The sequence below is a fragment of the Cricetulus griseus genome, chromosome 5 (assembly GCF_003668045.3).
Source record: "Cricetulus griseus strain 17A/GY chromosome 5, alternate assembly CriGri-PICRH-1.0, whole genome shotgun sequence".
NCBI lineage: Eukaryota > Metazoa > Chordata > Mammalia > Rodentia > Cricetidae > Cricetulus > Cricetulus griseus.
Genome location: NC_048598.1, coordinates 169,180,207 through 169,202,523, shown reverse-complemented (window position 1 = coordinate 169,202,523; position 22,317 = coordinate 169,180,207). Strand labels below are relative to the sequence as shown.

The window sequence follows — 22,317 nt, the reverse complement described above, 5'->3', positions numbered from 1 at the left end:
CAGTTGAAAGTGAAAATTAAAAATAAAGTTGTTATTGGCTTAGTAGACACTGGGGCGGATGTGACTATTATTACCCAAAAGTCTTGGCCTCAGAAATTGCCTCTTAAGAGAGGCGAATGTACAATTTTTAGGAATTGGATCTCTGTCTAGAGTTCAACAATCTCTGTCTAGAGTTCAACAGAGTGTTAACTCGGTGGTCTGCATTGGACCGGAAAGACAGAAAGGGAGACTGAAACCGTAAGTGGCAGATATAGCTATAAATCTCTGGTGTCGTGATCTCTTACAGCAATGGAATAGTCAGGTTAATATTCCTCCAGTGTCAGATACAAATTATGTACTATCTTTACATAGTAGAAAAGATCTGGTAAGATGCTATGGAAAACAGTTACCAACCATTCAGGCTGTACAGAAACTAGGTACAAATGATGGACATCAAAGGAGCCAAAGGCCCTGCCACTTAAGTGGCTTACAGATGAACCTGTTTGGGTAGGACAATGGCCTATGACCTCTGAGAAGCCAGAGGCTTTAGAAAAGTTAGTACAGGAACAGCTAGAGGCTGGACACATAGAGGAATCTACCAGCCCTTGGAATTCTCCTGTATTTGTTATCAAAAAGAAGTCAGCTAAGTGGAGAATGCTGACAGATCTGAGAACCATAAATAAGGGAATTCAACCAATGGGCTCTCTGCAACTTGGAATGCCGTTACCTTCTTTGATACCTAAAGGATGGCCTATCATAGTCATTGATCTAAAGGACTGTTTTTTTCACAATACCACTGCAGGAAAATGACAGAGAAAAATTTGCATTTACTGCACCAACTCTTAATAATTCACAGCCAGTTAGGAGGTATCAGTGGAGAGTTTTGCCACAAGGAATGCTAAATATTCCTAATTTGTGTTAGCACTTTGTGCAGCAACCTTTGGAAATAATTTGTAAGAAATTTTCACAATCTCTTGATTATCATTACATGGATGATATTCTTTTATTAGATTCCAATAAGGAAACTTTGGAAAATATGTTTGAAATGGTGAAAGAAGTTCTGCATCCTCGAGGATTACAGATTTCCCCAGAAAAGATACAAAGAGGAGATTCTATTAACTGTTTAGGTTACAAGATAGACTTACAAAGAATCAGACCTCAAAAGGTACAAATTAGAAGGGATCATTATCAAACTCTTAATTCTCTTCAGAAATTATTATGGGAAATTTCTCAACTACAGACGATTATTGGGGTAAAAGGACATGACTTAAAGCATTTAAAAATGGTCCTTAAAGGTGATAAGGACCTAAACAGTCTGAGAATATTATCCACTGAGGCAGAAAAAGAGTTACAATGGTTAGAAAACAGAATATTGGATGCACATGTAGATCGGATAAACCTTGATTTAGACTGTATTCTAGTTATCTTGTCATCCAGAGAATACCCTTCTGGGATTCTGATGGAGAGGGAAGACACCATATTGGAGTGGATATTTCTGCTGCATAAACAGAATAAAAAGTTAAAGACATATATAGAAAAGATTTCTGATTTGATTTTAAAGGGCAAAGACTCCATCAACTGACTGGAAAAGATCCAGCAGAAATTATAGTACCTTTAACTAATGAGGAAATTTCCTCCTTGTGGAAGGATAATGAATATTGACAAATAGCTCTTACTGACTTTTTGGGAACGATTAGCAACAATTATCCCAAAACTGACAGAATTAAATTCATAAAAAAGACAGTCTGGATTCTTCCACGTATTGTAAGACAAACTCCCTTTTCTGGAGTTCTTACCTTCTACAATGTTGCCAACAAATCAGGTTAGGCAAGTTGTAAAGTTGGTGAGGTAAGTAAAACAGTTCAAAGTCCATATACATCTGTACAGAAGGCAGAATTATATGCAATTCTCATGATACTCATGGATTTTACAGAACCTCTTAATAGTCACAATATGCAGAAAGAGTAGTTTTACACATTGAGACTGCAGAATTCATTCGTGATAATACAAAATTAACTTCACTGTTTATAAAATTACAGGAAACAATCAGAAACAGAAGTAATCCTATTTCCATTACACATATCAGATCCCATATGGGTCTGCCAGGCCCACTAGCACAAGGCAATGATGAGATTGATAGTTTATTAATTGGAAGCGTGTTAGAAGCCTCAGAATTTCATAAGAAACATCATGTAAATAGCAAAGGTTTGAAAAAGGACTTCTCCATTACTTGGCAACAAGCCAAGGAGATAGTGAGAAACTGTTCTACTTGTTCCTATTATAATCAAACTCCATTGCCAGCAGGCTATAATCCTAAAGGCATATGAAGAAATGAGGTTTGGCAGATGGATGTCTTTCACTTTGCAGAATTTGGAAATTTGAAATATGTGCATCATACTATAGACACATTCTCAGGGTTCCAATGGGCTACTGCTCTTAACTCTGAAAAAGCCGATTCCGTTATTACACACCTGCTAAAGGTGATGGCAGTTATGGGTATACCTGCACAAATAAAAACTGACAATGCTCCAGCATATGTATCCACTAAATTGAAATAGTTTTTCAAATATTATAACATGAAGCATGTTACCGGTATACCACACAATCCTACGAAACAAGCAGTGGTTGAGAGATCTAATAGAACACTTAAGGAGATGCTCCACAAACAAGCTTGGAAGACAAAACCCCCCAGACATAGGTTGCATAATGCTTTATTAACACTAAACTTTCTTAATGCCAATGAGAAAGGTCAAACTGCAGACACTGGACTACGGAAAAAACTGCTGAACTGTATCAGCCAATATACTTCAAAGATGTACTAACCTCTGTATGGAAACCAGGACATGTGTTACTATGGGGTAGGGGTTTTGCATTGGTTTCCATGGGAGAAGAAAAACTTTGGATGCCATCAAAGTTCGAGTTGATCAAGATTCGAGTTGAAAAGGAAAAAACCTCTCGACGAGAAGTGACAGGTATTCTACTAAGGTATATCTCATAAACTAAATAGAAACCTCCCAAAGGAAAGGGAAGTGTTTTGCTTTTACCTTCACAGGAAAACTCATCTTCAGACGGTAAAGGACACTTCATGGGTAGATGCTTAAGAAGAGAAGGTAGCTATAACCATCAAACAAAAGGAATGTGCCATACGGTAAACTTTACCGCTATCTCTCAGAGAACTCTATTTCTCTTTATTTCCTAGTCCCTATTCAATTAAACCAATGCTGGATTTAGAGGTGGATTTGGCTTTCCTCCTCTAAAATCCAAGCATGTGGTTTAACTAAACTTTAGTTTCTGTATTGTATCAAGAAGCCAATTGATGTAATACAGAATAAGAGAAGAATTTGAGGACTGTCTTCGTCTTTTCATGGTTCTTTCCTTCAAGGTGTACACCCTCTCATAATTGTTATGCTCCCATGGTTGCCTTTTCTAGTATACATACTTACACATGCAAACATTTCTCTGTTAACATTTATGTTTGAGTCCCACACAGTTAATGAAGACCTGCCTGACAGCAATCCCTGGACTCCCTGGAAAGAAAATGGGCCACACATCCTCGACTGCACTGGATCCAACTTGCTCCATTTCAACGGACACTCTGGCTAGAGCTTCGGTACTTACTTCAATCAAGTTGAAGATTTCAAGCAAGATCTTCAATCAAGTGAATCCCATCTAACATGGACGGGATACAATCCATTCAAGACTTTCACCACACTAACATTTTCTTCCTACAGGACCCCACAAGGCTGTCGTTGTCCCATTTCAGCAGGAAGTAACTTGGAGGATGCTACGCTCCCTTTCCCCATTGTTGTCACTTATGATAGTGTATATACCTGGTTAGGGATAGCTTCCTATAGTTTATGGTTGGGATTAGAAGGAGGTGTTCAGACTTGGACACCTCTTTCAGACGACTTTAGGGTTTAGTTAAAATAGTTAGGATGTGACATAAGCAGATTGTTATATCTTCTTATATTTCACTTTTATGATTGTTAATTTTGGATACTTTACACTGTTAAGTTTTAATCCTCTTTTAGACTAAAAGGGGAATTGTAAGGGATGCTGTAGCCACGCCTGCTTAGGGGCTGGCTACAGGTGTGCCTGGGAGGCGTGGTCAGGGTGAAGTAGGGAGGTTGAAGAGGGAGGGACGCTTATGTGGTGGCCCGTTTTCACTTTCATCTTCGGCTTGCTGTACTTACTTGTCGGGGACTATAGAAAAGTTCCATTATGGAAGGCCTTAAGGTCCAGTCTCTAGCTTCAGGAAACAGGAGCACACAAAAGCTCCGGCCCACTATTGTATTGCTAATGCCAGCAGGTCTACTATTGTTTACCATAGCCTCATTATAGAATGCCTCCTAGTTTGCATCTCTATGGGCCTAAGCATCTGAACAGGCCTGCACCTGGGTGGAGGTGCTAGGTGTGTAAGTAACAAGTGAGGAAAGTTAGGAGCCATCTAGGGGAGAGGAGTCAATGGAATGAGAGAAATGGCCTCCTCGTGGCCATAGAAGCATGGTTAAGAAACAGCCAAGAAAATGCTAAATAAACAAGAGACTCTAGTTTTACAGCATGGAAGGGAGGGCTCTCTAAAGTGACAAGATGCCTGTGTTTCGTCTTTATTGCAGCTGGGTTGCTAGTGTTAGACTCCCGGAACACTCAGGCCTCCAGGGTCCCAGCCCAGGACTTCAGTCACCCCAATCACCAGGCAGATTCGAGAGCTTGATGAGGCTTTATTGTTTAACGATCTAACCCCATGTTAGCTCGGGTCTTTCACCCACCAGCCATGGCGGATGGCTAGCAAAGACAGCTCTAACAGGCTGTCAAGAGATCTTGTAGGGCATCGTAAGGGGAGTGTCTAGGGGTACGCACAGGCTCAGGACTGGTGTGCCTCCAGGCTTGGAGGTTTGGCCTGTGTTGATTGGCCAATTGGTTGTTATGGCCCATAGGCCTTCCCAGGGTGGTTGCTATGCTCTGTGTGTCATTGCTGTGCAGTTGTCCATAAAGCACACTCAGAGCCATAAAGCATAGCGCCACCAGCTAACTTCTGATTGGTCCCTTGCCACAAGGCAGGCATCTGACTTCTAATGACTAGGACAAGGTCATGGCAAGCACGTTACTGTCATGGCTGCCGAAAGGGGCAGCTGGTCCCGTCACCATGCGTTTCCAAGTCCACGCTCCCCCAATCAGGCTGAACCTCATGGCTGTTGTGGCTTGGAACCGAGACCGGCCGGGCTACAAGACACTGCTGCTCACTGGCTGACTAGGTCACTCTGTAAGTAAGGCTTTTCCCTATTAAATTCCCTTGTATTTTTACCTGGCTCTGTATTGGTAATTTCCCACATTATTTGGTAGTAAAGCTGCTTGGACCAATGAAGAGGTCTCAGAGAAGCAGAAAAGATGGGAGAAGCAAAGAGGTCTATTTTGTTTTGTTATTGTTTGTATTTGTTTGCTTGCTTTGTTTTGATTTTTTAAATTTTCATGGGTAGGGTGATACAGGAATGAGGGGAGGATTTGGTGGGGACTAAGAGGTGAGCAGCATGATATTAAATTCTCAAAGAAACAATAAATAATGTTTAGAAAGAAAGAAATGTCTCATACATAGATATGTCCATAGGCCTATCAAATGAAGGCAATTCCTCAATTGAGGTTCTCCCTTCCCAGCTTACTCTAGTTCCTGTCAAATTGCCCCAAAGAGAGATTAGACGATTTAGAAACAAATTTTAGAATGAAAAAGAAAAAGTAAACAGAAACAGACAATATAGGGTTTAGAACCCAGGAAGACACCAAAACCTAAAGAAAATACTAAAGACTGCTTGGGGGGAGGGGAGTCAGAAAGAATGACTAAATAAAAAGAAATAACAGTTTAAAGGAAGTGTTCAACTGTAACTATAATCTCCCAAAGATGACACAATAAAAGATGAACATGGGCCAGGTAGTGGCGGTGGTGGCGCACACCTTTAATCCCAGCACTTGGGAGGCAGAGGCTGGTGGATCTCCGTGAGTTCGTGGCCAGCCTGGTCTACAAAGTTCTTGGACATGAAGGAATGTTACACGGAAAAACCCTATCTTGAAAAATTAAAAAAAAAAAAAGATGAAATGTGGCTATTAGATTATTTGATGATTGGTATTCTGAAATAAATCACATAATTTTTCTCTTTCATGACCTTATCAGAGGCAAATCAGAAACTGCTCACAAATTTTACAACTATGCATCTATTATTCACCAAGCTTATTAATCCTATCCTCAGGCAAATCCTCAACACAAAGAACACAGTGAATCAGTTACTGAACAAAATGTTCAATCTTTCAGGTATATTTGTGGAAAGTTGAGAAAAGCACCTACAGATTTTGGAGGGAAAAAAATCCTATCCTATATTAAGAGAGTTACTTCAAGAAAGGAGCCAACCCTTTACAAATTGAAATGGGATGAAAACCGAAAGTTCTGATTTATCTCCCAGGAACCAGTGAGGATCTTGGCAACATGATTTTAATGTCATAGAGTGGAAGTGTCTGGTCTTTACACAGGAAAATATCAAGAGCACAAAGGGAGGGCTGTCCACACTGCTGTATTTGAAACTGAAGAAGGCAAAAACAATTACAAAATAAGGCTCACACTGACAAATCCCAGGGGTTTGAAACTTCTTTTAAAGAGATTTTAAAGAGTAATATAGATTTAAATAATCATTCTCGAGAATGACAAAGAGAATTTTTGTAAGTAGGAAAATATAGGCTGCATATTAACTATTTACTATCCAAAACCTAATTACAATTCCTGCAATGAGTCCTAGTGAAACAAATACTCATTGTTTAGAATGTGTTATTAAGGGATATAAACTGGGGCACTTCCACTTCAAAACTAACACCTGGAAAAGCATTATTTACACTCCCTAACCAAACTCTAACCCTCTGCTATCATCCTCTGTATTGTTGTTTGGCTGTGTTCACAATCATGCTGTGCTCTGCCAACACTGTTACAGGAGCTATCTTTATACATGGTAAAGTATTTGAGAGTGGAAACTTTATATATGCTTCAGGAGTTCAAAACTTGGTTCAATTTGAATTTCAATTAAGACACAAAGATGAGGTGGAAAAGGCAGAAACTCTAAAGGATCCACAACAAACTAGTTCAGAAAACACGACTAGTTTTGACAAAATATATATCACGAAAAGATAACTAAGGCAATATACAAAATATTCAACAGTCAGAGGAAACCCAGTAATTTAAAACTTTATTTCGATTCTTTATAAGCCACGCTCAGAGTGATGTTCAATTAAAAGAGATTCTGAACCTAATGTTTGCACCTCTGTGGGATATAAAAAGAGGTTTTTCGGCGGTTTTCGTGGCAGCCTATGCCTTTGATACTTTGCACTAGGGAGGCAGAGGCAGGCGTATTTCTCTGAGTTCCAGGCCTGACGGATCTACATTGTGAGTTCCACAGGACAGCAGGGCTAGGTGGAAAGACCCAGTCTCAAAAGGGGGGCTGGGGTCCCCGACACCTCGGAAGCAATTAAAGTGATTAATGCAAATGCTTAATACATGATAGAATGGAGGGAGGTGGATTTTGTTCTCCCTCTCAGACGGAGCATTAATACAACTGAATTTTTCAAGGCTACTACAGAAAGTCACACAGTTAACTTACTTGGGACAATTCCTCTCCAAACTACCAATAATCTGACTTCAGTATTCGACTCGCGCGGAGAGCGCACTTAGGAGGCACCTGCACAGCCCCAAACCCTTTTTTCTCTAGCGGCGGTGTGTCGCCTAGGGCGGGCTCACATTCCAGTCAGGACTGGGCAGCTGTCAGCCCGGACCACAGCGTGCAGGGTCTGGTCGCGTCAGGACCGAGTTCAGGCCGGGGCAATTAAAACCTGGTGCCCCGCAGACACCCCGGGGAAACGCAGGGCCAGGCCGATCCCGGACGCCGGTGGGCCGGGCGGAGGGGAGTGGCCACGTCCAGACAGAAAACTTTGTGCAAAGCGGCGGCTGGGGTCCTCAGCCTCGGCGCAGGGCGGAGAGACGCAGGCCGGGCCCCGGCCCGACTCCTTACCGTCCTGCAGGAGCTCACGCACGGTCGCCGCCACTGCCGTGGAGCCTGAAGCCCCACGGCCTGCCACGGGAACAGCACTCTCTCCGCCTTCCATGTTGGCAAGTGCCGGGTTGATGACGTCTGCGACAGCCCCGCCCTCCTGATGACGCAGATTCCAGGCGCCCCCGCCTGGCGCGCCTGGAGTGAGTGTGTGGGTCCCGGGAGCTGCGGTCCTGGCACGCGAAGAAGGAAGGGCTCCCCTCATCGCCCTTGTCCCGTTCCGCCTGAGACGAGGTCACCGCGCCGACCGCCAACGCAAGTACTGCCCGAGAACGCGGGCCTCCGGCGGAGGAAGGAAACTCCCGGGCGCCTCACGGCCCTGCTCACCCAGCACGCGGAGCCGCCGCCTGCCCAGCCTTACCCGTCCCAGCCTGGAGTCTGCAGAGCAGGCGGCTTAGGCTGCAGAATAATAACTGCTAAGCGCTGCCTTAGAAATCCAAACGTTTAAATATTCGCTACTACTTAGGTGAGCGGGTCTGGAACTCCACTACATTTTGCATTTCCCTCACATCGCCTCGGATGTGTTTGGCCTTAATATAATGCAAATAGGAATGAAAGGTTGCCAAAGGCAGAGTGCCCACATTCACTTTAGACTTCAGTACTCATATTATACAAAACTAGTTATCATCATCAACGATGAAAAGCATTATCTGAGTTACATGTTTTTCTTTCCTTAACTTTATTTTTTGCACTAAAGAATTTTAGGCAGTGCATATTAACATGCAATAAAGTTTTAAACCTCCACTGTATATACCAGCACGAATTTACAAACACACCTTAAAGAAATTCTAGATGAAGAAGCATACTTGCTCACAATATTGTGCCTGGCGTTATCTAGTTTAAGCAGAATTATTCTGATACTTTCAAACATGGCTGCATGCTTTGGAGAACTTTAAAACAAAATACTAATACTTTTATCCCATAAGTCCAGAAAGCCATTTAATTGATCCAGGAGTGGCTTATAAAGGATAAAAATAAAGTTTTAAATACTGTGTTTCCCCTAACTGATGAATATTTTATATTGCCTTAATTACTTGTCTTTTCATTATATATATATATATATATATATATATATATATATCAAAACTAGTGATATTTTCTGAACTGGGTAGAGAGGGTTGTTTGCCATTTAGAGTGACAAGAATCAAGAAAAATGAAATCATGATTGAGAAAGTCAGATGATATCATTGCCACTTACCAACTCAGTGTGTGCCACTTCTGTAGTGTTTAAGACTCTTGCCTCCTTTGTTATACACTTCTCTTCCTGTTGTACTATAGCTCCGTTTATTTACTTCTCTTGGCACTACAAACTATCTCTGGCACAGCTTCTTTACATTCCCCTTCCTCTGTTACTTGAATATTGGTGTTTCCAAAGATGTCTTTCAAGCTACAACATCCTTAACTTATTGGCCGTGTTTTCTTTAACTTATTGCCAAAGGTTAGAGACTGAATTTTGAATAATTACCATTTTATAGAGATAGCTTTTATCTGGCAATAGATTACAGGGCAAAAATATAAAAAGCAAGAAGCACTATGGCACCAGAGTTTTAAGTACAACATGGAATATAAACAATTTTATCTCTTGTACTTGGGGTATAAAGTTATTTATGATACACTTAATTGGTGATAGCTGAAATCTTCACTGGTAATAATGTTCAAAATTCTTAAAATAATGAAATTTTATCTGTCTTCTGATTCACCGAAAATTAGAAATAAAATATCAAGATTTCTTATGTTTTAGTTGTGTGTATGTGTATCTGTAGGCGGGTATATGCATGTGAGTACCAGTGCCCTCAGAGGCTAGAGGCGTTGGATCCCCCTGAAGCTGGAATACAAGTAGCTGTATCACAACCTGGGTGCTAGGAACTGAACTCAGGTTCTCAGCAAGAAGAGTACATGCTCTTAACCATTGAGCCGTCTCTCCATCCCCAAAATAACAGGGTTTATTTTGTAATACAAATGATCTGTTAATGCCACCTACCTTTCCGGAACTATTTGAGATTGCTATCATACACAGTACCGTATAAGAGGTAATTCAAATCAGATTCCTTGATTTACCAAGAAAATTAATGAAAAGTAACATGAGGTCAGATGTGGAAGCACACCAGTGTAATTTCAATACCCCTGTGGCTTAGGCAAGAGAATTGCCAGTTCAAAGCTAACCTGGGCTATATAGCAAAAACCTGTCTCAAAAAATAAGCAAAAGAGTAACAAGCAAAATCATAACATGATACATGCTGGAAGGAAAATCTAGAGGTTTTCTATATCTTATCTCACTAAAACTACCATGTTCAGTTTTTGCATTTATTGATCCTGTAAGTAGAGGCCATATTTGCAAGATACCCTGAGTCTGCAAGCCTCATGAAAAATATTGTGATTGAAACTGCTAGAATAATAGTTTGTTTTTTGTTTTTCTTTTACTGAGAATTAAACTCAGAATCTGCTCAATGCTAAGCAACCATCCAAACCATACACCAGAGCTATGTGACCAGTCCAATGATAGGATTTCATGTAATAAAATACATATTCTCTTTGCAAACTGTGTTTTTCAGATTTAAAACTATTTTGTATACATGAGGAGTGACTCCATACCAATCACAATATGTCAAGAAAGAAAAAAAGACCCAATGGAAATGTTTCAATCTGGACAAATGGTAAAAATCTGTGCCCCAATGGTTCGGTATTCAAAGTAAGTATTGTTAAATCGTTAATGAGCAAGTATTTGATTTTCCTTGTATATACTAATTTTGGGAATTCCCTCTCAAGTATTGTGATAGTCACTCAACTGCAAAGACTTTCAAACTCTTAGCTTTGGAATCATGATTTAGAATTGAGTCCTGGTGCTAACAGTTGACTGGTATGTTTATAACCCTAAGTAGAAAACTTCTCCAAGCATTTCCCCGCAAGAATCTCATGTATCTAAAACTTGCTAGTGGCTGAAGGCCTGATCTTTCTGCCTTCATTTCCCAAGTACTGGGGTTGCAGGTATATGCCACCGTGACTATCTTTAATAATGCTGGGGTCAAAACCAGGGCCTCATGAATGCTAAGCAAACACTGTAACAACTGAGCTACATACTCAGCCTAATATCTATAAAAATGATAGTGTCCTAGGATACAATACGTATTAAATGGATATAAATATACACGTGCAGGTCTTTATGTGACTATGCATCTTGGGACCAAAGCATAGTGGTATAATTGTCAGACCTGGGGTGATTTGATGCTTAGGTTTTGTTTTTTAAATACTAAATTTTTCTCGAATGGAGATTACAGTTTCACACTTTGACCAAACACTTGTTTGCCATATAAGTAATTTAGTTTCTCATCCTCACCAACTTTTAATAATGACATTTTTTTCACCATTTTATAGATCAGTAGAGTTGTGTCATTATGGTTTTAATTTTTATTTCCTCTGTGACTAGAGATGTCAAATATGTGTTTGCCACTGTTTGCCATCAATGTTTTTTTGGTTTGTTTGTTTTTTTGTGTTTTGTCTTGTTTTGTTTGTTTTGTTTTGTTTTTTGAGACAAGGTTTCTCTGTGTAACAGCCCTGACTGTCCTAGAACTTGCTCTGTAAACCAGGCTGGCCTCAAACTCACAGAGACCCACCTGCCTCTGCCTCCGAAGTGCTGGGATTAAAGGTGTGGGCCACACTGTCCAGCAACCATCAACATAGTTTTTAAGAAATGTTTCTTCATGTCTTTGCCCATATTCTAATTATTGCTTTTTACTAGTGGGGGTTTTTCCAAAGGATTTTTATGGTTGTAAAATATATGTAATAGGCATGGTGGCACACACTTAGGAACAACACTCAAGGAAGCTAAGACAGAAGAATCGTTGAGTTTCAGAGCCAGCCAGGCTACATATTAAGACATTATCTCAAAAAAACAGACAAAACCAGTAAATAAAGATAATAGTTACTAGTAGTGGTTTTTAACTATACAGGATTATATACAATTGAGTGCCTGATCTTTAAATCTCTGGACCCATTAAGCAATTATTCTTCATTCCTACACACACACACCCCAGCCCCTAGTAACCATTATTTTGCTTCCTTTCTCTATGGATTTGACTATTCTAAATGTCTAGTGTAGCTGAGACTTGTCTTTTTGAGAATAGCTTAGTTCACTTAGCATTTTAAGAATATTTATTCCAAGATTCATCTATATAATACCATATGCCAGCCTTTCCTTCCTTATTTAAGGATAAATAGGTAGTCCACTAAATGTACATACTACATTTGTTTCTCTTCATCAGTTGGTTTGCTTCCACCTTTTGACAATTTCAGATAAGAGATGTTAGGACATCTTGGAAGAGTGAAAATCTAGGCTCCCCACCCAACATTTCCTAACAGAGATGAGTCTATAGCATTTTGTGTTAATTGTTATTTTTAAGTTTTCAGTCTTTCAAAGCTTCTCTTTTCCTGATCCTTTATAAGGCTAAAGACTTTTTTGTCTTCACTCACAGCTTGACCAGCTACTTCAGTTTCCAAGTCTTGTGTATTTAAAGCAGAAAGAAAATTCATGGGACTTGAAGGCTACTAGCCCTGCTACCCTTCCTCTCTCTTTTATAATTTTCCTATAATTGTTTTATAAATAGTTTTGAGGTTTTATCCTGCGTGGATGGTGCATGCCCTTATTCCTAGGAGGCAGAGTGAGTTCCAGGGCAACCTGAGCTATGTAGTGACTGTCTCAAAATACAAGTACCAAGGATTTTGATCATACATAGCAGGTGAACTGGGTGAAAGTATATCTCTTTCATTCAATAAAAAGTTTCTCTAATAAATGCTTAATAATTAACTAAATTAGCTGGGCGGTAGTGGTGCATACCTTTAATTCCAGCACTCGGGAGACAGAGGCAGATGAATCTCTGTGAGTTTGAGGCCAGCCTGGTCTACAGAGTGAGTTCCAAGATGGCCAGGGCTATTACACAAAAAAATTCCTGTCTCAAAAAAGCAAATAATAATAATAAATTAAATTGAACTTGCAAATGCATATGCTTCAAGGGTTTTCTAAATTCATAATTAATTAAAGTTTTATATGTTTCACAGGTTGGCTTTTAGAACACTAGTAAGAAAATACTCTTGCGATCTGTGTTATACACCAATGATAGTTGCTGCTGATTTTGTCAGATCTATAAAAGCAAGAGACAGTGAATTTACCACAAACCAAGGTATGTAAAACCTGTAGTTTGCTGACTTTGTAGAAAAAAAAAACTGTGTGTGTATGTGTGTGTGTATACACTCAACTATTTTATATAATTAGATGAAACATTCAGAGATTATGCGTGCCTTCAGTGTTTTAAAAAAAAAATCTCAATATGGATATCTTTTACACAATAACCTATCAATATGTAAAGTCAGCCATTTTTTGGGGGGGGTGTTGAGACGGGGTTTCTCTGTGGCTTTGGAGGCTGTCCTAGAACTAGCTCTTGTAGACCACCCTAGTCTCCAACTCACAGAGATCCGCCTGCCTCTGCCTCCCGAGTGCTGGGATTAAAGGCATGTGCCACCAACACCACCCAGCTCTAGTCAGTCATTCTTTTTTTTTTTTTAATTTATTTATTATGTATACAACATTCTGCTTCCATGTATATCTGCACACAAGTAGAGGGCACCAGATCTCATAATGGATGGTTGTGAGCCACCATGTGGTTGCTGGGAATTGAACTCAGGACCTCTGGAAGAACAGCCAGTGCTCTTAACCTCAGAGCCATCTCTCCAGGCCCTCTGAGCCATCTCTCCAGCCCTAGTCAGCCATTCTTGAGGTCACCTGTCTTGTTGTCTGTAGTCTTTTCTCATTCAGACTATCCTCTAATAGCCCAAGATAAAAATTTGTTTAAGATACAAATTTGATCATATCCCTTTCTTGCTTATAGTCCATTTTATAATATCCATTGCTTAAAATAGTGGCTTCAATATAAGTCCCAGGTCAGAGGTGACTCATTATTGGAAACTTGTTGAAAATGAATGTTTCCAGAGTCCACTCTAGGCCTTCCATATTAAAACCTCTTTATGTTTTGAAAAGCCATATAAGTACTCTCATCTTGCTGACATTTGAGAATCACCAATCTCGAGGCTAGAATCAATATCTATCTATCTATCTCTTTCTCTCTTTCTCTCTCTTTCTCTCCTATCTCTTTCTTATACACAACCTGGCAAACTATAGCTCATGGTCCCTAATCCACCATTCCGAGCTTGTAACCAAGGAACCGCCTTCCTTGATCACTGTGCACCCTTATCCTCACTCATAAGCACAGGCTCTGTTATTGTACTTGTTCCTACTATTTTGTTTTCTTCTTACAGGGCTCTCTCCCACTAAATTATAGGTTCCTAGAAGGCATGAACTATAGAAATAGGTTGATTTTTATATTCAGCTGCTAGTGGTATTGAAATATATTAGATTAATAAGTGTTTGTTAAAATAGAATTCTGTAACTAAGGTACCAACCAGGGAATGCACCCCACATGCCAATGAAGAATAAAAGAATGTTCATTCTCATCATTTCCCGGACAAATGAGTTGCTATAGAAATCTGTAATCAGTGCAAAGGAGGTAATGTCCCGAAATGTACCTTTTATAAACATCTCTTGAATTTCAAAAATGCTTTTGAAATGTTAAAATGCATCATTCCAGAATTTTAAAAATATGTGAAAAGTATGTTATTTAAGACCTAGGAAAGCCAATATATTTGGCTAGCCTAGATTTTAAACTTCTCCATATAAGTATAGAAATGTATTTTAAGATAAACAGAACTAAAAGTGTGTGTGTGTGTGTGTGTGTGTGTGTGTGTGTGTGTGTGTGTGTGTAAACACATGTAATAGACAAGTTAAATTTATCTCTTTTTTAAGAAAAATTAAAAATTGAAACACAGCTAGGTACCATAGAAATGCTGGGGTTTTTTGTTTTTGTTTTTCTTTTTTGTTTTGTTTTTTGTTTTTGGGGTTTTTTTTTTTGGTTTTTCGAGACAGGGTTTCTCTGTGTAGCTTTGGAGCCTATCCTGACACTCGCTCTGGAGACCAGGCTGGCCTCGTACTCTCAGAGATCTGCAGAGATCTGCCTCTGCCTTTCAAGTGCTGGGATTAAAGGCATGTGCCACCAATGCCCAGCTCAGAAACGCTTTTAATCTCAGTACTTGGAACACAGGGCCAGGCAGCTCTCAAACTCTGGAGTTTGAAGCCAGCCTGGTCTACATAGTGAATTCCAGGCCAGCCAGGAAAACAGAATGAAACCCTGTCTTTTTGGTTATGTGAGACATGGTTTCTCTGTATTGCTTTGAAGATTGTCCTGGAACTCGCTCTATAGACCAGGCTGGCCTTGAACTCCCAGAGATCCTCCTGCCTCTGCCTCCTGAGTGCTGAGATTAAAGGTGTGCACCACCAATGCTCTGCTGAAACCCTGTCTTAAATAAGTAAGTAAATAATAAAAGAAACAAGGACCAATTAAAAATTGGAAAATGTGAAAAATACAAATAAAGATATACAAAGATTGTGAATATTCATGTGCATCTATAAACTCTTAGAAGATAGTTTAATAGTATCTATGTTAAATACCTAGGCAGTATTAAATGCTTTCTTAACAGTTACACTTCTAGGTAATTATGTAGGAATAGATTTATCAAATACAGCTTACACAACAGTATATAGGCCATCCATATAGAAGGAAATGACACTAAATGGAAGAGAATACAGCTGACTGCATTTCCCAGGACATAAAGAAGAACAGAAGGCATGGCAGTATGTGTTGAATGCTTACATTCACTTCCATGTAATAGCTACATAGATACTACCATTCTGGAATCATTTTCATTTTATAAATTTTGCAGTGTGTCATTTGATTTTTTTGGCTGTGTGAATGTTTCTTCTATAAAGTTTAATGTTGGACTGTCTTTTTTTAAACAGGTGATTGCCCATTGATTGTTCAGTTTGCTGCTAATGATGCAAGAATTTTATCTGATGCTGCTCAAATAGTCTGCCCCTATGCAAACGGAATAGATATTAACTGTGGTTGCCCTCAGAGGTAAAGGTCAACGAAATTAGAGAAAAAAAAAAAAAAAAAAACGTATGGGAACACAGTAAAATATCTTTCTAGTTTTCCAAAAGTTAAGAAGGACAATTTGAGTTCCTTCCCTGGAACCCATGTGATGGAGGAGAGAACCAACTCCACAGAGTTGTCCTCTGACATGTGTGCACACAGTCTTACCCCACACACGCAAGCATACACACACACACACACACACACACACACTCCTTCCCCAGAACACACCTGATGGAGGAGAGAACCAACTCCATATTTAGGAACATGACTTCAAAGGTCTTTTATGATGGCTAAAATGATTTATAGACTCTTGACTAGTGATTTTCTTCCTCATCACTAGCTATCATTAGTTTTTTTGTTTGTTTCTTTTTTAGTTCTGTTAAACACTATGACCAAAAGCAGCTTGGGTAGGAAAGGGTTTCTTTCAGTTTACAACTCCCAAGTCACACTCCAGGACTGAGGGAAGACAAAGAATGTACCTGGAGGCAGAGACCATGGAGTAACACTTCTTGCTGGTTTGCTTTCTGGCATTAACTAGTTACTTTTCTATTGCCATAACAAATACCATGACCAAAGCAATTTGTACAAGAAAGAGTTTATTAGGGACTCACAGATTCAGAGGATAAGCAGGAAGTGTGGCAGCAGGTGAGTAGGTATAACCCTGAAGAGGGAGCTGAGAGTTTCTTCCTAGATACAACCATGAGGCAGGGAGAGCTAACTGGGAATGCCTCAAAGCACACCACCAGTTACACACCTCCTTCAACAAGGCTGTTCCTCCTAGTCCTTCCCAAATATTTCCACCAGCTGGAGAACCAACCGTTCAAACGTATGAACTATGGGGCCATTCTCCTTCAAATCACCATATTCTACTACCTGCCCCCCATAGGCTTATATCTATATCATGATGCAAAAAATGCAGTTAGTGCAACTTGAAAACTGTCACAGTCTCAAAACTGTTCAAAAGCTAAAATTCTCTTCTGAGACTCAAGGCAGTCTCTTAATTGTAACCTCCTATAAGTCATAAAGCAAATTGCACACTTCCAACATACAATGGCACAGAATATACATTATCATTTCAAAAGAGAGGAAAGGGAGCATAGTGAGGAAATACAGGACCAAAACAGACTAAAATCCAGCAGGGCAAACTCCAAATTCTGTACTTCTATGGCCAATATCAAAGAACTTAGATGGCTCCCTTTCTACCTTTGCTGACTGCAATGCTCTTCTCTCTTTGGGGCTGGTCCACTCCATGTGTGCTGCTCTCCCTGGCAGACATGCTGTGGCATCTCCATCCCAATCCAGACTTCATTTTTACAACTTCACACGATGGCTTCTCAGAGCCTCCATGCAGGGACTCCCCTGCCATATGCCTGGCTTCAGAGGCTCGCCTTAACTACAGAGCAAGTCTCCACAGTTCCCTTTCTCTCAAATCCTTCATGCTACTGAAGCAAGAACCACATGGCGGAAGTTGCCAAGTCCTGTGGCCTTCTTGAGATGGAATTTGGCTCCCTTTTTGAAGTACATTTGCATAATCTTTGAGCTGCAGTTGTTTTTTTTAGGTACAGAAATTTTCTTAGGCCTTTTCCTTTCACAAGATGCAGGATTAGCTGTGTGGAGTCTACCACAGAAAGTACTGTTCCCTTTATTCCATCTAATATCTCTGCCCTCCTCATCTCTTTCAGCACAGCCTTGGCTCCAACATTAAATTTCCCAGCACTCCTTTTCTCTTTAAAGTGTAGATTTTGTATTTCTTCCTGCCCTGCTTGTTCTTTTTCTCTGTGGATCTGCATAAGAGTTATCTCTAGTGATTAAATTACTAATGACTAAAGCCAGAGTGTCAGTACTAGTTGGTCTTGAAATCTCTGCCAACAACATTAATCAAAGACCCTTTAGTTTAGACCCAGGCAGATTCTTAGGACAAAGGTGAAAAGTAGCCACAGTCTGTGAACCCTCTTTGACTCTATAATCTGCATTGCTCTCAGCACCGCTGTATTCCAGGCTGTTGCTATGATGGTCTGATAAGCTCTACTTACAGCATTCTGCCACTTTTCCAAAGTCCCAAAATCTTCCACATTTCTATAAAGAACAGCATGAACAGGCCTTTCACAGCAGTACCACACTTTTGATACCAAGTTGTGTTTTAATTACTTTTCTATTTTTGTGACAAAAACATCATGACAGAGGCAACATATAAAAGAGTATGTTGGGGGCTTACAGTTTTAGTGGGTGAGTAATGACCGTCCTGGTAAGGAGCATGGCAACAGGCTGAAAGATGTGGTGTTAAACCAGCAGCTGAGAGCTTTCATCTCATCTAACAGCATAAGGCACAAAGAGGTAACTAGAAATGGAGTAGGCTTTTGAAACCTCAAAGCCTGCCTCCAATGACATGCCACACTTCCTATTCCTTCTCAAACTGTTCCACTAACTGGGGACCAAGCATTCAAATATATGAGCTTTTGGGGGTCCATTCTCATTCAAACCATCACACTCAACATGTTTTCTTCTACAACCCAGAGTACCTAACTCCCCAGGAGTTGCATAGCCCACAGTAGGCTGGGCCTTTGCACGTTGATCATTAAACAAGAAAATGTCCCACAGAGATGCCCACAGAACAATCTGATAGAGCCAGTTCTTCAGTCGAGGTTCCCTGTTCCCAGATGACAAGTTTGTGTCAAGCTGATAAAACAGCTTTAACCTCATCTGTAACTAATTCTTTGAGAATCTAATGTCTACTACAATCCCAGAAATGTGTTTTTACTGCCATGTCAGATACACTAAAAGCTGATTTTGTGTGATTTAAGACATACCATTGGCTTTCTCCTAATTAATTACCTTACTATAGTTACTTTTTCCTTTCGGTATCACAGCTACTTGATTAGACTGAAGTAACTGAGTTTGAATGGGATATACTTAGTAGACTACTGTTCTGGCTCTATGCTAGGTTATCTGCCAATCGCCAAAATATGCCCAAAGAATAAATCACAGTTTTAAATGTAGCGTGAGTCAAATCAGATTAGACATTTGTATACTCATTAGGAGAATTAGATTCTCTGTTTAGTAGTGTTGGAATGCTGTGAGCCAAAAATACCTTTCTACTCTTGAGACTGATAAAACAAACCTCTTGTTATGCACAATAATCATCAAATTTGGAATTTTAAAAATGTGAAGTAATTGCAGTTAATGTGAACACATAATCTGTTTTGGTTGGGTAAATCCTAATTTAATACTCTCACTTAGCTAATGAAAAACCATTTCTATTACTTTCTAGTCTAGGCAAGTATTTTTCTGATTTCATGGACCCATTTAGAAATGTTGATCTATGGAATTTATTTAGGACTACAGTCTAGCCAACTAAGCTAACTAGCCTACTATAGATCCATGAACTGTAAATGTCTGCTTCATTCCAGATCATCAGATAGAGAAAAGATTGATACCATACATTAGAGTTTTATCTTCCCTTATAGGTGTTTACAATCTACCTGTTGTGTTTGCTTTATCGAGGTGGGCAATGGCAGAAGGTTATGGAGCTTGCTTAATAAACAAGCCAGAGCTTGTTCAAGATATGGTGAAACAAGTAAGAAATCAAGTGGAAAATCCTAGATTTTCAGTTTCAATTAAGATAAGGTAAACACAATATTTCAATCTACTAACAAGTTGTTATATTACTTGGGAAGTTTAAAAATATTCCTGTTGTCTAGTGATCTGGTGTGTATCCTAAATAAATTAGATACTTATATGTGGAAATATTGAAAGATGTTTATCTAGCAAACAAACATAAACCCCATTCTTAAATTATAATCCTGTAATCATATTTATTAACAAAATAATATATTCCTAATAAAAAGACCTCACTAACCCCTCAACTTTCTCAAGATACTATTTAGCTAATGGTAAGAAACATCTCTGGCACCAACTAGAAAACAGGAAAGATATTTGCACTAAGATTTAACTAAGATTCTGATTTGAGAGGCATGCACATCATGCATGAGGATAACCTCTTGGTGTTCCTCTGTGGCAGTGTGCTGATGACTCTTGATTTCTCGGAGCTAATAAGGAAAAACAGTGAGGCAGGGAAAGACATTTGTCACTGTATTGTTTCTATAGTCAAATAACTACAGCCGAGGTCTTGAATGGGAATGATCACTCAGCAAAACCTCATTAATAGTGGCATGAAGTGATAGTACAATATGGTGAAGCTAAATAATGTAGCCGATGAAGTATCTTAGTTATTTAGCATTAAAATCTGTGTGCTATGAACAGCTGCAATTTTGAAATTCTAGGATCCATGATGACCTTACAAGAACCATAGATCTTTGCCAGAAGGCTGAAGCAACAGGAGTGTCCTGGATTACAGTTCATGGAAGAACCATTGAAGAAAGACACCAACCAGTCCACTATGAGGCCATTAAAATAATAAAAGAAAGTGTGTCTATACCTGTAGTTGCTAACGGAGACATAAGAAACTTAAAAGAAGCAGAAAATGTGTGGCAGATGTCTGGGACAGATGGTAAGAAATAAATAATGGAATTTTTATCATTTAGTGAGGATGGGAGAGTGATGTTAATTTTATTTTGTGTAGCACACTGAGCCATATTTTCCTATTGTACTAATTTAAGCTAAGTATTTTATCATAATGCTGTCGGCTCTTTTCCTTAGAAACAGTAGATCATTTTAGAAGAGACAATGGCATCATTTTGCTGCCAGAGTCATATCTAGTGACCAGTAAAGTCATCTGGCCTATTTTTGTTTTGTTTCATTTTATCTTTAAAAAGCATCTAGAATACCAGAATAGAGATGAGAGTTAATGAACTTTAATTGACCACAGGAGCCTTAGAACTGCCATGTGGTTTCATTACCCCTTACATAATTAACAAGCAGCCCTATGGTAACTGTTGCTAGATGAAAGCAAATAGATTCAACTTTAAGCGGCCCAATTTATTACAACATGGATGTCTCTTAAAGAAACAGTTAATATAGATGTCTTTTTAAAATTAGTTGTATAAATACAATTAGTATATCAGTGGCACCAGAATCAACTTGTTTCTTGTTGTATTTCATTAATTTGTTTTGATAAATACTCTTGCATTACTTGAACTGATAAACATGGATTCTTCGTTTATGAATAAATATGTTGTGCTTTAATTTGCAGGTGTGATGGTTGCAAGGGGACTTTTAGCAAACCCAGCTATGTTTGCTGGATATGAAGAAACCCCACTGAAATGTATCTGGGACTGGGTTGATATTGCTCTTGAACTTGGAACTCCTTTTATGTGTTTCCATCAACATTTAATGTACATGATGGAAAAGATAACATCCAGGCAGGAAAAAAGAGTATTTAACGCTTTGTCAAGCACATCAGCAGTCCTGGAGTACCTGACAGACAATTATGGTGTTTGACTCGACTTTCTAAATCATTGTAGTATAATTTGATACCTACATGGAACCCTATGAAGTTACATCCTGGTATTTCTTTTAAACCTGTAGCTTTTAACTTCAGTACAGCAGCAGTCGCTGGGGCCAGACATCATGGCACATGTCTTTAATCCAAGCATTTGGAAAGCTGAAGGAAAAAGACTGGAAGTTCTAGGCCAGTAAGACTCTGTCTCAAAGAACAAATGGAAATTTTCCCAGAATTTTAAAAACTCAGACCTGGGGCTGGAGATATTGCTCACAGTTAAAACACGGGCTGCTCTTCCAGAGTACCTGGATCCGATTTCCAACTCGCAAGTGGCTGCTCACTACCATCTGCAACTCCAGTTCCAGGGGATCCAACACCTTCAGGCCTCCTCAGGCACTATCCAGGCATTACATTCAGCTAAAACACGGAACTTTTTACACATAAAATTTAAAAAAAGTAAAATCAGTAAAATACCCTTTCCTCATGGATTCCAGTTCAATAAATTTTGAGTGGACCCCGAATTTCAGTTTTAAAGAATCAGGAGGTTCACATATCCCATAGTCCCAAATCAAATATTGAAAACTTTGCTCTGAATATTTATGAATTGTGGGGTGTGTGTGTGTGTGTGTGTGTGTGTGTGTGTGTGTGTGTGTGTGATTTTTTACTAAAGGCATTCTCTTTTTAACACTTTTAAATAAAACTTTTTTTAACATCAAGAAGTTATTACTCATTTGTAAGTTAACAAGTACAATTTTTTTTATTTTTTGAAAGTTCAGGAAGTAGTAGAACAAATGTCTCCATCTATAAAAAATGAAAAAGAACAAGA

General features: G+C 39.3%; 2 protein-coding genes across 3 annotated transcripts in view; one reads left to right on the top strand and one right to left on the bottom strand.

The window, feature by feature from the left end:
- The window catches only part of Cog5 (component of oligomeric golgi complex 5), a 321,229-nt gene extending 313,086 nt beyond the window's left edge, over positions 1–8,143 (bottom strand). The window contains exon 1 of the mRNA XM_027416994.2: positions 8,019–8,143. Within this exon, the coding sequence (XP_027272795.2) occupies positions 8,019–8,112 (94 nt within the window). The 5' untranslated portion in view covers positions 8,113–8,143. The remainder of the gene's footprint in view (positions 1–8,018) is intronic.
- Positions 8,144–8,175: 32 nt separating this feature from the next.
- Dus4l (dihydrouridine synthase 4 like) lies at positions 8,176–22,317 on the top strand. Of its 2 annotated transcripts, XM_027417000.2 has the most exons (7): positions 8,176–8,523; positions 10,610–10,746; positions 13,110–13,231; positions 15,958–16,075; positions 19,595–19,717; positions 20,374–20,600; positions 21,243–22,317. In XM_027417000.2, the coding sequence occupies exons 2-7, from the start codon at positions 10,631–10,633 to the stop codon at positions 21,488–21,490; spliced, it is 954 nt and encodes a 317-aa protein (XP_027272801.1). In that variant the 5' UTR covers positions 8,176–8,523; positions 10,610–10,630; the 3' UTR covers positions 21,491–22,317. The 2 variants fall into 2 exon arrangements, with proteins under 2 accessions (XP_027272801.1, XP_035300915.1); XM_035445024.1 differs by lacking the exon at positions 19,595–19,717.

Coding starts and splice junctions, on each gene's coding strand:
- Dus4l (XM_027417000.2), top strand. CDS start 10,631: ATGAGGAGTGACTCCATACCAATCACAATATGTCAAGAAAGAAAAAAA. Junction 13,232..15,957: donor TGAATTTACCACAAACCAAG/GTATGTAAAACC, acceptor TTTTTTAAACAG/GTGATTGCCCATTGATTGTT. Junction 19,718..20,373: donor TCAGTTTCAATTAAGATAAG/GTAAACACAATA, acceptor TTGAAATTCTAG/GATCCATGATGACCTTACAA.